At 39.8% G+C, this 14173-nt stretch overlaps 1 protein-coding gene across 1 annotated transcript in view; it reads right to left on the reverse strand.

Annotated features, from left to right (window-relative positions):
- Nucleotides 1–14173, reverse strand: part of BEND2 (BEN domain containing 2) — a 54584-nt gene that overhangs the window by 21474 nt on the left and 18937 nt on the right. Inside the window, exons 4-7 of the mRNA XM_029241250.1 lie at nucleotides 10250–10664; nucleotides 8709–8834; nucleotides 5151–5297; nucleotides 3378–3527 (exon numbers count right to left, since the gene is read on the reverse strand). Coding sequence (XP_029097083.1) covers nucleotides 3378–3527; nucleotides 5151–5297; nucleotides 8709–8834; nucleotides 10250–10664 — 838 coding nt within the window. The remainder of the gene's footprint in view (nucleotides 1–3377; nucleotides 3528–5150; nucleotides 5298–8708; nucleotides 8835–10249; nucleotides 10665–14173) is intronic.

Genomic DNA, 14173 nt, shown 5'->3' on the forward strand with positions numbered 1-14173 from the left:
GCTGATGAAACTATCCTCCCGTAATGAAGCAAAAATAGATATTGACAAAGGAAAACCAAAAGTATTTCTCACTAACTGACTTATACTTAGAAAATAGCTACAAGAAGACCTTCTAGTAGAAAATCTATAATAGAATTCTGGAACATTAAGAAGGAGAAAGAACAATGGAAAGAACAGAAATATGGATACCGAGAAACTAGATCACTCATACATTGCTGGCAGGAAGGGAAAATGGTACAGCTGCACTCGAAAGCAGTTTGACAATTTCTCATAAAACTAAGGGTGCAGTTACCATAGGACCCAGAAATTGCAGTCTTGGGCATTCATCCAGAGAAATGAAAACTTGTGTGAAAGAGTGAAATGAAACAAAATTTGAAACTATGAATGAATATTCATATCACCTTAACCGCTAACTGTCAAAAACAGGAAACACAGGTTTTCAACAGATGAACAGAAAATTAAACCCTGGTACATCCACACCACGAAATACTACTCAGCAATAAAAAAGAAGGAACCACTGACACAACAGTGTGAATGAATCTCCAGGGAATTACACTGAGGGAAGAAGCCAGTCTCAAACACCACATGATTCCATGTATATAACAACGCTGAAGGGACAAATAATAGATCAAGAGAAGAGATTCATAGTTATCATGCAATAGGTCAGAGGGTAGGAGTAGGGGGCAAATGTCAATAGCAAGGGGACGGGTGTGGTTATAAAAGAGCAACATGAGAGATCATGGCGGTGATGGGACTGTTTCAGGGCTTGCCTCTGGTAGAAGGTACGTGAACCTGCGCATATGATAAAACTGTAGAGAACTAAATACACACTCATATTAATGCAAGTGAAACTGGGGAGAGCTCCATAATATCTGTGGATGGTATCATGTCACTTGGTTGTGATAATTTTCTATCATTCTGCCAGTTGACACCATTTTACAGTTGTAAATACCATTGGGGAAAAGTGGGTAAGGAGAACACATGATTCTTCTGTAGTATTTATTATAACTGCATGTGCAGCTAAATTTTTCTGAAAATAAAAACTTTAATAAGCAAGAGCTACCACACTAAACAGACTGATGACTCTACATTCACTATGCTATATGTCAAAGTATCATTTCAGACTCACCAAAACTGGGAGGAATGCAGTGACATAAAGAGGAAATATCTTGGCTACTGTCTTTCCAATAGAAGTGGATAATTTGTTGTCTCAGGGCTCTTTTCTAGGTAGTTTGAGCTTTTAACAACATTTCTAAATATAAAACACTTTCAGCTACTAAAAGATAAGAATTCTCAACCATGAATTCTCTTTTGTCTTAGTTTTTTTGGCCGCTCCACGCGGCATGCAGGCTCTTAATACCCAGAGCAGGGATCGGACCCATGCCCCCCTGCAGCATTAGCGTGGAGTCTTATCCACAGGACCGTCAGAGAAGTCCCTGAACCATGAATTCTATATCGGGCAAAACAATCCTTCAAGAATGAAGCAGTTTTGGGACTTCCCTGGTGGCGCACTGATTAGGAATCCACCTGCCAATGCAGGGGACATGGGTACGAGCCCTGCTCTAGGAAGATGACACATGCCGTGGAGGAACTAAGCCCGTGCGCCACAACTACTGAGCCTGCGCTCTAGAGCCCGCGAGACACAACTACTGTGCTCTCGTGCCACAACTACTGAAGCCCAGGCCCCTAGAGCCCGTGTTCCGCAACAAGGAAGGCCACCGCAAGGAGACGCCCGCGCACTGCAACTAGAGAAATCCCGCGCGGAGACAAAAATATATAAATAAATATTTCCTTTTTAAAAAAAGGATAATAGGGAATACTACAATCCACTTTACCCTCATAAATTTGATAAGTTAGAAGAATTGGACCAATTAAAATTAAAATTAAAAAATAATTTTTAAAAATAAAAAGAATGAAGCAGATTTGCAAAAACATGGTTCATTCTGGAGGGCATTCTGCCAATTGAAATAAGCCAGATAGAAAAAGGCAAATACAGCATGGTGTCACTTTTATGTGGAATCTTTAAAAAAATGTCAAACTCAGAAACATCGAGTGGAAAGGTGGCTGCCAGGGGCTGGGAGGTGGGGGAAATAGCCAGGGGCTGGGAAAAGGGTGCAGACTTTCAGTTATAAGTTGAATAAGGTCTGAGTATCTAATGTATAACAGGTGACTATAGTTGATAATACTATATTGTATAATTTGCATATAGAGTAGAACTTAAGCGTTCTCACCACAAAAGAAATACAAAAGTAAATGTGTGAAAGGATTGCATCTGTTAATTAACTCGATGGCAGGAATCCTTTCACAATGTATATGTACATTAAATCATCACATTGTACACTTTAAATATATTACAATTTTATTTGTCAGCTATCCCTCAGTAAAGTTGAAAATAATAAAAGAACATCCAAAATATTAAAACAAAAACAATGAAGAGGAAATAAAGACATTCTCACATGAAGAAAGCTAAAAGTGTTTGTCACTAGCTGAGTTACACGTGAGAATGGCTAAAGGAAAATCTTCTACCAGAAAAGAATGATGAAAGTACAAATCTTCGAGCATGAAAAAGGAAGAAAGAACAATGAAAGCAACAGAAATATGGATATGGAGAAACTGGATCACTCACACATTGCTGGCAGCAAAGTAAAATGGTGCAGCCACTCTGGAAAACTGTTCGGCAGTTTCTTACAAAACCAAACATGCAATTACCATACAACCAAGCATTTGCACTCTTGGGCATTTATCTAAGAGAAATCAAAACTTATGTTTACACAAAAACCTGTACAGGAAAGGTCATAGCAATTTTACTTGTAATACCAAAAACTGGAAAAAAAAAAACCAGATGTTCTTCAACTATGAATCAAAACACAAACTGTGGTACATCCACACCACGGAACAGTACTCAGCAAGGAACTACTGATATAATTCAGATGAATCTCCAGGGAATCATGCTGAGGTGGGTGTGGTTACAAAAGGGCAAGATGAGGCATCCTTAAGGTGACGAAAATGTTCTGTATCTTGACTGGATGGTGGATAGCAAACCTACTCATGTGACAAAATCAAATAGAACTAAACACATATACACACAAATCAATACAATTAAACTGGGGAAATCTCAATAAGGTCTATAGATTGTATCAGTGTCAATATCCCGGTTGTGATATTGTTACAGTTTTGCAAGATGTTATTGTTGGGAAAAATAGGTAAAGTATAAACGGGATCACTCTGTATTAATTTCTTAAAACCACATGAGTATCTTAAATTACCACAAAGTTGAAAGTTTAGTTAAAAACGAGCTATCACTGGCTTACATTAAGGATGTTGATGGATCTAGAATAAAAAGTGCTACCTGAGATATGTTATCATTTCAAACTCACCAAAATTGGGTGGAATGGAGAGAGTTGAAGAGGCAGCATCTGGGCCACTGTCATTGCCCACCAAATTTGGGTAATACACTGTCTGAGAGCTGTTTTTCATGCTGGTTTCTGCTTTTCCCGGCATTTCTGTAAGTAAAGCTTTTTCAAGTGCTGAAAGAAGACAACTCTCAATTGTGAATTCTATACTGGATGAGACTATCCTTCAGGAACTAATGAGAAATAAAGACATTCTGACACAAAGGAAAAATGATTTTTTAAATTTTCCCTAGCAGATTTGCCCTTAAAAATAGCTAAAGGAAAATCTTCAAAAAAGAAAGGGTATTATGAAAGGAATCTTGGAGCATCAGGAAAGAAGAAATAACAACGGAAAGATCAGAAATATGGATGGAGAGAAACTGGATCACCCACACATTGCTGCTTGGAATGTAAATGGTACAGCCTCTCTGGAAAACTGTTCAGCAGTTTCTTATAAAACTAATATACTATGGTTCCAGAGGAGATGAGAAAGTTTGGAATTAAAAGCACAAGTGTTCGACATATACATACTACTATATATATAATAGATAACTAATAAGGACCTACTGTAGAACACAGGGAACTCTTCTCAATACTCTGTAATGACCTATATGGGAAAAGAATCTAAAAAAAAGTGGATATGTATATGTATAACCAATTCACTTTGCTGTACAGCAGAAACTAACAAAACATTGTAAATCAACTATACTCCAATAAAAATTTTTAAAAAAAAGAAAAGAAAGAAAGAAACATGCTATAAGACCTAACAACTGCACTTCTGGCATTCATGACAGAGAAATGAAAATTTATATTTACACAAAAATCAGTACATCAATGTTCACAGCACTTGTAGTATCAAAAAACTTAGAAAAAAAAAACAGATGTCCTTCAATGTGTGAATGGTTTTAAAAAAAAATGTTGCATATATATACCACGGAAAACTCTTCATTAATAGAAAGGAACTATTAAGAAATGAAAACTGATATTTACATAAAAGTGTGCACAGGAATATTTATAGCTGCTTTACTCCTAATAGCCAAAAACTGAAAAAAAAAACCAGATGCCCTTCAACAGGTGAAGAGTTAAAATGTTGTATATCCATAGCATGGAATACTCTTCAGCAAAAATAGTAATAAACTATTGATACATGCCACAAACTGGATGAGTCTCTAGGGAATTAGACTGAGTGAAAAAAACCAATCCCAAAGGTTACACAGTATGTTATTTCACTTATATAACAATGTGAGACAAAACTATAGAAACGGAGAAGAGATCAATGGTAGCCAGGTGTTAGGGATGGGTCTTGGAGGAAGGGAAGGCTGGTGTGTTGTAAAAAAGCAATAACAAGGGATCCTTGAGTGATGGTAATGATCTCTACCTTGACTGTGATGGACTCACTCATGTGATAAAATTGCACAGTGCTAAGTATACAAATGAAAGTGTACACACAGACATACACGTAAAACTGGAGGCACCTCGATAACGTCTGTGGGTTGTATCAATGTCAATATCTGGGTTGTGATACTGTACCACAGTTTAGCAAGGTGTAGTCATTGGGAAGAATAAGTAAAGCATAAATAGGATCTCTCTGTATTATTTTTTACAACTGCATGTGAATCTTAAATTATACCAAAAAGTATTAAAAAGAGCTGCAACTGAAAAAAACGAAACAAAACAGCTGCAACTGGCTTGTATTAAGGATGTGGATAGATCTAGATTAAACAGTGCTACTCCTAATATATATCATTTCAAACTCACCAAAACTGGGCAGGAGGTAATGAGATGAAGAGTCAGTATCTGGGCCACTGATATTTCCCAGTAAAGTTGGGTAATACACCGTCTGAGAGCTGTTTTCCAGGCTGGTTTCTGCTGTTCCTGGAACTTCTACAAGTATGTATTTTTCAACTACTGAAAGAAAAGAACTCACAACCATGAATTCTACGGGAAGTGAAATTATCCTTCAAGTAAAAGGTGAAAAAAAATTCCGAAACAAAGGAAAACTAAAAGAATCTGTCCCTAGCAGTCTTACCCATATGGAAAGGTTAAAGAAAAATCCTCAAACAGAAAGGATACGATGAAAGAAGGAAATCTGGAGCATCAGGAAGAAAGAAAGAGCAATGGGAAGAACGGAAACATGAATGTGAAGAAACTGGACCGTTGCTGGTGAGAATGAAAAATGGTACAGTCTCAGGACTTCCCTGGTGGTCCAGCGGTAAAGAATCCGCCTTCCAATGCAGGGGACGCAGGTTCAATCCCTGGTCGGGGAACTAAGATCCCACATGCCACGGGGCAACTAAGCCCGCGCACCGCAACTACTGAGCTCACGTGCCTCAGCGAGAGAGCCTGCGTGCCGCAAACTACAGAGCCCATGCTCCCTGGAGCCTGCATGCCACAACTAAAGAGGGGAAAACCCACACACCACAACTAGAGAGAAGCCCGCGCACTGCAACGAAGAGCCCGTGCTGCAACGAAAGATCTCGCGTGCCACAACTAAGACCCAATGCAGCCAAAAATAAATTAAATAAATAAATAATAAATCTTTAAAAAAATATAAAGCAAAGGAAAAACCTGAACATGTTTTCAAAAAAACCAAAAAGTAAAAAGAAAAATGGTATATCCTCTCTACTGGCATTTTCTTATAAAACTAAACATGCTAAGACTCAAAAATTGCACTCTTGGCATTCATGACAGAGAAATTAAATCTTACATATATACAAAAACCAATACATGGGTGTTGATAACAGCTTTACTCTTTTTTTTTTTTTTTTTGGGGGGGTACGTGGGCCTCTCACCGCTGTGGCCTCTCCCGCTGCGGAGCACAGGCTCCGGACGCACAGGCCCAGCGGCCATGGCTCACGGGCCCAGCCGCTCCGTGGCACATAGGATCCTCCCGGACCAGGGCACGGACCCGTGTCCCCTGCGTCGGCAGGTGGACTCCCAACCACTGCGCCACCAGGGAAGCCCCGGCTTTACTCTTAATACCAAAAACTAAGGGAAAAAAAAAACTAATGCCCTTCAATGGCTGAATGGTTAAAAACAATTACTGCATATTGAAATCCTATAAAACTACTCAGCAATAAAAAGGAAGGAGGGACTTCCCTGGTGGCACAGTGGTTAAGAATCCGCCTGCCAATGCAGGGGACCCGGGTTCAAACCCTGGTCCGTGAAGATCCCACATGCCATGGAGCAACTAAGCCCATGTGCCACAACTACTGAGCCTGCGCCTGCGCTCTAGAGCCCATGAGCCACAACTGCTGAAGCCCACACACCTAGAGCCTGTGCTCTGCAACAAGAGAAGCCACCGCAATGAGAAGCCCGCGCACCGCAACGAAGAGTAGCCCCCACTCGCCGCAACTAGAGAAAAGCCTGCGCGCAGCAACGAAGACCCAATGCAGCCAAAAATAAATAAATTTTTTTTTAAAAAGGGGAGGAAATTTTGATACATGCAACAACATGGATGAATCCTCAAGGAATTATGTTGAGTGAAAAAAATCCTCAAAGTTTACGTACTGTAAGACTCCCTTTATATAACACTCTTGAAATGACAAAATTATAGAGACCAGTGTTTGCCAGGGGCTAGGGAACAAGCAGTGGGGAAGGAAAGGGCAACCTGAGAGAGGTGGGTGTGGCTATAAAAGGGCAAGAAGAGGCATCCTTATGGTGATGGAAATGTTTCTGTATCTTGACCGCGTTGGTGGATATCACACCTACTCATGTGATGAAATCAGACAGAAATAAATATAAACACACACAAATTACTACAAGTAAAACTGGGGACATCTCAGTAACATCTGTGTATTATATCAATGTCAATACCCCAGGTGTGATATTTTACTAATTTTGCAAGATGTAATCATTGAGAGAAAAGGGTGAAGTGTAAAAGTGATCTTTTTATATTATTTCTTACAAATATATGTGAATCTAAAATTATTTCAAAATAAAAAGTTTAATTTAAAAAATGGGCTACCATTAACTTGCATTAAGGATGTTGATACATCTAGATTAAACAGTGCTACTTGTAGTATGCATTATTTGAAACTCAGCAAAATTGGGTGGGAGGTTGACAGGTAAAGAAGAACACTGGCCACTGTCATTTCTCAATAAAGTTGGGTAACTCATTGTCTCAGGGTTGTTCTCCAGGCTGGTTTCTGCTATTTCTGGCATAGCTACAGTAAAAACATTTTTCAAGTGCTTAAGAAAATAACTCTCAGTCATTAATTCTATACATAGTGAAACTATCCTTCATTAATGTATGGGAAATAAATACATTCTCACATGAAGGAAAACTAAAAGAACTTGTCTCTTGCAGACTTACCCTTAAAGGAAGGCTAAAGGAAAATCTTCAAACAGAAAGAATATGATAAAAGAATGGATCTTTGAGCATCAAGAAGAACAATGGAAAGAGAAGAAATATGCACGCAGAAAAATTATATCACGTATATTATGGGTGGAAGGTAAAATTATACAGCTCCTCTGAAAAATAATTTTAGCAGTTTCTTATAAAACTAAACATGGAATTACACATGACCCAGAATTGCCCTCTTGGGCATTCATCTCAAAGAAATGTAGACTTATGTTTACACAAAAACTGGTAAAGGACTGTTCATAGAGCTAAACTTGTAATAGCCAAAAACTGGAAATTTCCCAAACGTCCTTCTATGGGCAAACAGATAAACAGTTATACACCCATATCATGGAACAGTACTCAACAATAAAAAGGAAGGAGCTCTTGATACAAGCAACAACTGGTATAAATCTCCAGGAAATTATGTTCAGTTAAAAAAACAGCCATGCCCAAAAGGTTCTATAGTATTTTATTCCATTTAAATAACAATATTCAAATGACAAAATTATAGAAACAAAAGTCAGTTCAGGGCTTGCAGGGGTTAGGACGGGGCAGGGTGGGAGGAAAGGGTGACCAGAGGGAGGTGATTGTGGTTAATAAAAGGGCAATATGAAGGGTGTTTGTGGTAATGATGGAAATGTTCTGTATCACGACTGTGATGGTGGGCAAATACACTGAGGCATGGAATAAAATTGCATAGAACTAAACACACACACACAAATGTGGATTTAATCAATGTCAGTATCCTGGTTGTGATACTTTACTATAGTTTTGCAAGATGGTATTATTAAGGAAAATGGGTAAAGCACAAATAGGAACTCTGTATAATTTCTTACAACTACACGTGAATCTAAAATTACCTCAAAATGAAAAGCTTAATTTAAAAAAGAGCTACCACCGACTTGCATTAAGGATGTTAGTGAATCTGAATTAAACAATGCTATTTGTAATATGTATCATTTCAAACTCACCAAAATTGGGAGGGATGAAGATAGATGAAGAGGCAGTATCCCGGCCACTGTCATTTCCCAAAAAAGTTGGATAGTACCTTGACTCAGTGCTGTTTCCAAGGCTGGTTTCTGCCTTTCCTGACACTTCTACAAATAAAAAGTTTTCAAGGGCTGTAATACAAGAACTCTCATCCAGGAATTCCATACTGGGTGAAACTATCCTTCAGAAAGAAGGGGAAATGAAGACATTCTCACACAAAGGAACTACCAAATGTAAAATAGATAGCTAGTGAGAAGCAGCCGCATAGCGCAGGGAGATCAGCTCGGTACTTTGTGTCCACCTAGAGGGGTGGGATAGGGAGGGTGGGAGGGAGACGCAAGAGGGAGGAGATATGGGGATATATGCATATGCTGATTCACTTTGTTATAAAGCATAAACTAACACACCATTGTAAAGCAATTATACTCCAATAAAGATATTTTTAAAAAAAAAGATTTTTGCCCCCAGCAGATTTACTCTTAAAAAAGAAAATCTTCTACCAGATAGGATATGATGAAAGAAGCAATCAGGAAGCATCAGCAGGAAGAAAGAACAATGGAAAGAGCAGAAATATGGCTCCAGAGAAACTGGATCACTCATACATTGCTGGCAGGAATGCAAAATGGTACACCTACACTGGAGAACAGGTAGTTTCTCATAAAGCTAAACACGCAGTTAACATATAACCAGCAACTGCACTCTTGGGTATTCATGTCAGAGAAATGAAAACTTCTGTTTACACAAAAACCTGTACATGAATATTCATAGCAGCCTTAGTCCTAATAGTGAAAAACTAGAAAACAAAACCCCAAATTTTCTTCAGCAGATGAATGCTTAAACTATGACACATCTATACCAAGTAACAGTACTCCGCAATAAAAAGGAAGGAACTAGTGAACAACTTGCTTTAATCTCTAGGGACTTATATTTAGTGAAAAAAGCCAATATCAAAATGTTACATACCATATGCCTACAAATATATAACAATTTTGAAGTGACAAAGTTCTAGAGATGGAGAATAGATCAGTAGTTGCCTGAGTACTGAGGGGATAAGGGAATAGGGAGAGTTAGGGATAGGGGAATAGGGAGGGCAGGGTCACCAGAGGGTGATGGGTGGTTATAAAAAGGCAACACAAGTGATCCTTGTGATGGAAATATTCTGTTCCTTGACTATGGTGGTGGACATACAAACTTTATCATATGGTAAAACTGCACAGAACTAAAAGTACACACACGCAAATGAATACAAGTCAAACTGGGAACAGCTGAATAAGATCCATGGATTATATCAACGTCAATATCCTGGTTGTGATATTTTACTATAGTTTTACAGGATGCTACCACTGAGGGAAATTGGGTAAAGGGTATCACTCTGTATTATTTCTTACAACTACATGTGAATCTATAATTATCTCAATATAAAACTTCTAATTAAAAAATAGCTATCACTAGTTTGCATTAAGGATGCCTTTGAATATAGATTACTGGATGCTATTTGTAATGTGTGCCGTTTCAAACTCACCAGTAATGGGAGGCATGCAGAGAAATGTCAAGGCAGCATCTGGGCCCATGCTGTTATTTCCCATTATAGTTGAGTAGTTCACTGTCTCAGAGGTATCTGCCAGACTGGGTTCTCCTTGTGGCAGAACTGCTATAGGCACTGCTACAGTAGCCTGGGCAGATGAGATAACACTGTTGGTACTTTCGGCACCTTCACTGACATAGGAGGATAGAACAGGAAGCCCAGGAGATGGGCTGCGTGGTGTGAAACATGGCTCTAATGAGTATGTGGAGACAATTCTGGGCGGTGGTGGACTCTCCCTGAGGACCGGCTGCTGCAGTTCAGGGAGTGCTGCTGACTGAAGAGATGTTCCTACAGGGTTGGTCTCGGCATTGTCTTCCTGCCTTTCCACGGGTAAAGATGGGCTACAATCTCCCTGTCCAGGGTAAAAGAACAGAATGGGTTAAGCTCCTTTCTGTAATTTCTCCATGAAGTATACAATCAAAACTTTTCTGTGTAAATCCAGATGACCTCTAAAATGACACGAATTCAGTATAAATCTTCTGTGAGTAAAAATAAGAATTGAAAAATCAGTAAAAGCATTAATACCTGTTTTCCTTGCAACATCATTTTCCATAGTCAAGTATAAATGCTGAATTTTGATTATATGATTTTTAATCCTCTTCAACCCTACATTTTGATTGCATTTTATACATTATGGTTACAAACATAAAAATATTCAGTATCATGTCTCAAACCTAGACTTCAGCATTCTTCCAAGAGAGGTTATTCTCCAACCTACTGCTAAAGTAAGTATAGATCAGCCTTGCTAATCTCAGAGTTATTCGTTCTCTCTCACTTCTAACTGATTGGTATCTCTAGGAACTAGAGCTTTATGGAAGTAGTTAGGCACAGTTAGGCAACAATGGTTTCTCCAAAGAATGCTGCATTTGTGAAACGACTCCACAAAGGTGGTTAACCTGCCTCTTTGTGTTTTCAATAAGTTCTTGCAAACCCTGTCATAATAAAAAAAATTTTAGTAGTTCCTATTTTGAAACAAAAGTAACATATAAGAAAATATCATTAAGCCAAAGTCAAAGTCTGAAAGTTTTCAAGCCGTCAGAAATCTCTTGTTTCCCACTTGATGCCTGGCTGTTGGGGACCCAGAGCCGAGCTGGCTGAGATAAGGCGCGCCAACCTCCCACTCAACTACTCCATGTCACACAGGCATTTTACGAAGCTTGAATACTGGGAAGTAAATGTACCACAATTCCTATAAGCCATCACATTTATGATGGAGTCATTTTACATCAAGGAAGGTGCTACTTTAGGAAAGAAATTTTCAAATCTGCTAAAAGGCCAAAGAGCCTCTTTCCATATAATGATGGTATAACCTAATAGGCAGTGAGGGGTCCACTCTGGAAAGAACAGTGAGCCAAATACAACAGATGTGACCTTTGGCTTCAGAGTACTTTAAAGTCATGCAATTAACAATTAACCTTACAAAACCTTTGAGTACGCGACCCCTGTATGCCAATCAAGTATGTGACTGATAAAACCGGAGAATTCTTGAAATACACAGAAATTTCATTCGGGCAAAAATACACTTAAAAGGCCAGAACCATTAATTACATCATTCATTCAAAGAAACATTTATTGAAGGCCTACCACCTGTGAGAACTACTTTGCTAGATGCTGGGAATGTGGACATTAAAAAGAAAAGAAAAAGAAAAAGAAAAAGGAAGAAAAAAACAGCTCCTACCCTAAGGAACTCCCATTTTAGCTGGAGAGAGACAAGTACAGAGACAAGGTCAACAGAGAAAGTGATCGGCCGCCTGGAGCAGTGGATTTCAGTGTGCTCCGTGGACCAGCAGCATCAACACCATCTACGAGCTTGTTGGAAATGAAAAATCTCCCACCTCAGATCTACTGAATTGGGAACTCTGAGATCGAGGGCAGTGATCTGTGTTTTCACAAGCCCTCTAGCTGATTCTGATGCACGATGAAGCATGAGACCCACTGGCTCTCAGCCCTGAATAACTAGCACAGGCTCTAGGGGAACACAGTTGGGTTCAAGTTACTTAACTTCTTTGTTGTTCAATTTCCTTATAAATAGAATCGGGATGAAATCCTCTCTCAGTTCTGTTGAGGACAAAACAACGTGCTACAGTATTAATACCAACATAATAATAATAGTGCATGATGACTGGTCTGACAGTGCTCAACCATCTATTAGTAGTATTATTGCCACGATACAGATAAGAACAAGAGGCTAAGCGTGCACAGAAGAGCAAGACCTAATCCAGCCTGACAGTCGTGGCAGGATTTTCGAAGAAGGAGGTATCTGCGTTGAGAATGAAAAGATGAGAAGGTGTTCACTAGGTAGAGATGTACAGAGGAGCATACAGGGCAGAAGGAACAGTATATTCTAAAATACCCAACAAATTAGGAGTATGGGATTAACTGATATAAACTACTATACATAAAACAGATAAACAAGGATTTACTGTAGAGCACAGGGAATTATACCCCAAATCTTATAATAACCTATAATGGAATATAATCAGCAAAACCCCCGAATTACTATGCTCTACACCCGGAACTAACACAATATTACAAATCAGCTATACTTCAATAAAAAATATTAAAACAGAAATTAAAAACACCCAAACAGAAAACAGGAAGTCAAATGTTTAGAAAGTGAACATAAATGACGATCAAAGAGCTGGGTTACGATGGGAAGGAGAGAGAGAGGATGACAGCTATAGAGGGATGGGAGGCAAAAAGAAGTGGTTTTTTTAAACCTGTGGGAGAATGACTACGCTGCGAGTGATGGAGACAGAGGCTGAAGACACACGAGACAGAGGGATGAAGGGAGGTGTCTGAGCACAGGGAAAGAGGGTCAGATGCAGAAACCAGCAGAGGTGTTAGCCTTACAGAGGAAACACTTTCCCCACTCCAGTGGTCAGGAAGGAGGTCGTCAGAGATGGATCCAGGCAAGTGTGAGGGCTGTGGGGAGAGGAATCAGGACTTGGAGGGGATTTCTGCTCCACACCCTCCATTTTCTCCACGAAATAAGAGAACAGGATCGGGGTTGTCTGAGGATCACCAGTCCCCAGTGGAGGTCCTCCCCTCTGCTTCCCAGCCTGGACAGGGCTGGGGTTTTACTAAAGGGGGTGCTGGGCGAGGATTAAAAAAGAACAGATGGAGGTGCTGCATCGTGTGGTCTAGACTGGTAAGGGAAGGCGCCGAAGAAAGGAGGGAGCTAGCACATTAGGAGAAATGGAGAGCATCCCTTAGCTGTGACTTTGGAACCTGGGCATGTCTTAGCGGAGATACTCTATCCCAACACATCTTGCACAATCGCTCAGAAGGCCCTGGCAGAGCAGTGTCAACCCAGTTCATCGTGGAAGCTGATGTAAAGCAAGCAGGAGAGAGCACTGCTCAAAAATCAGAACTCCCTACGTCGTCCCTGCATTCCCACTCTCTGTACATCCTTCCCCGGAAGACAAGACACGTTCCCTTTAAGTATTCCACTGCTGTTCTCTATAATGATAAAGACTCCCATAAACATTTTTTACTTTTCAAAGTATGTTCATTGTATTCAAGAAACTTTTTTATATGTTAAGAAACATGTATTTGTTTATAAATGTTCATTGCTTCTAGGGTATGCCGCTCACAAAATCCTTGATAATTACATACTTCTATCAATCTCCACCAATACGTCAATTTTTACAAAATCCCCTCAAAACTATGGAAGATAAACTCTTTTAAAAATGGTGGGTTGGGCTTCCCTGGTGGCGCAGTGGTTGAGAGTCCGCCTGCCGATGCAGGGCACACGGGTTCGTGCCCCGGTCCGGGAGGATCCCACATGCCGTGGAGCGGCTGGGCCCGTGAGCCATGGCCGCTGAGCCTGCGCGTCCGGAGCCTGTGCTCCGCAACGGG

Source organism: Monodon monoceros, unplaced genomic scaffold, assembly GCF_005190385.1.
Source record: "Monodon monoceros isolate NGI ecotype Baffin Bay Population unplaced genomic scaffold, NGI_Narwhal_1 Super_Scaffold_22, whole genome shotgun sequence".
Classification (NCBI taxonomy): domain Eukaryota; kingdom Metazoa; phylum Chordata; class Mammalia; order Artiodactyla; family Monodontidae; genus Monodon; species Monodon monoceros.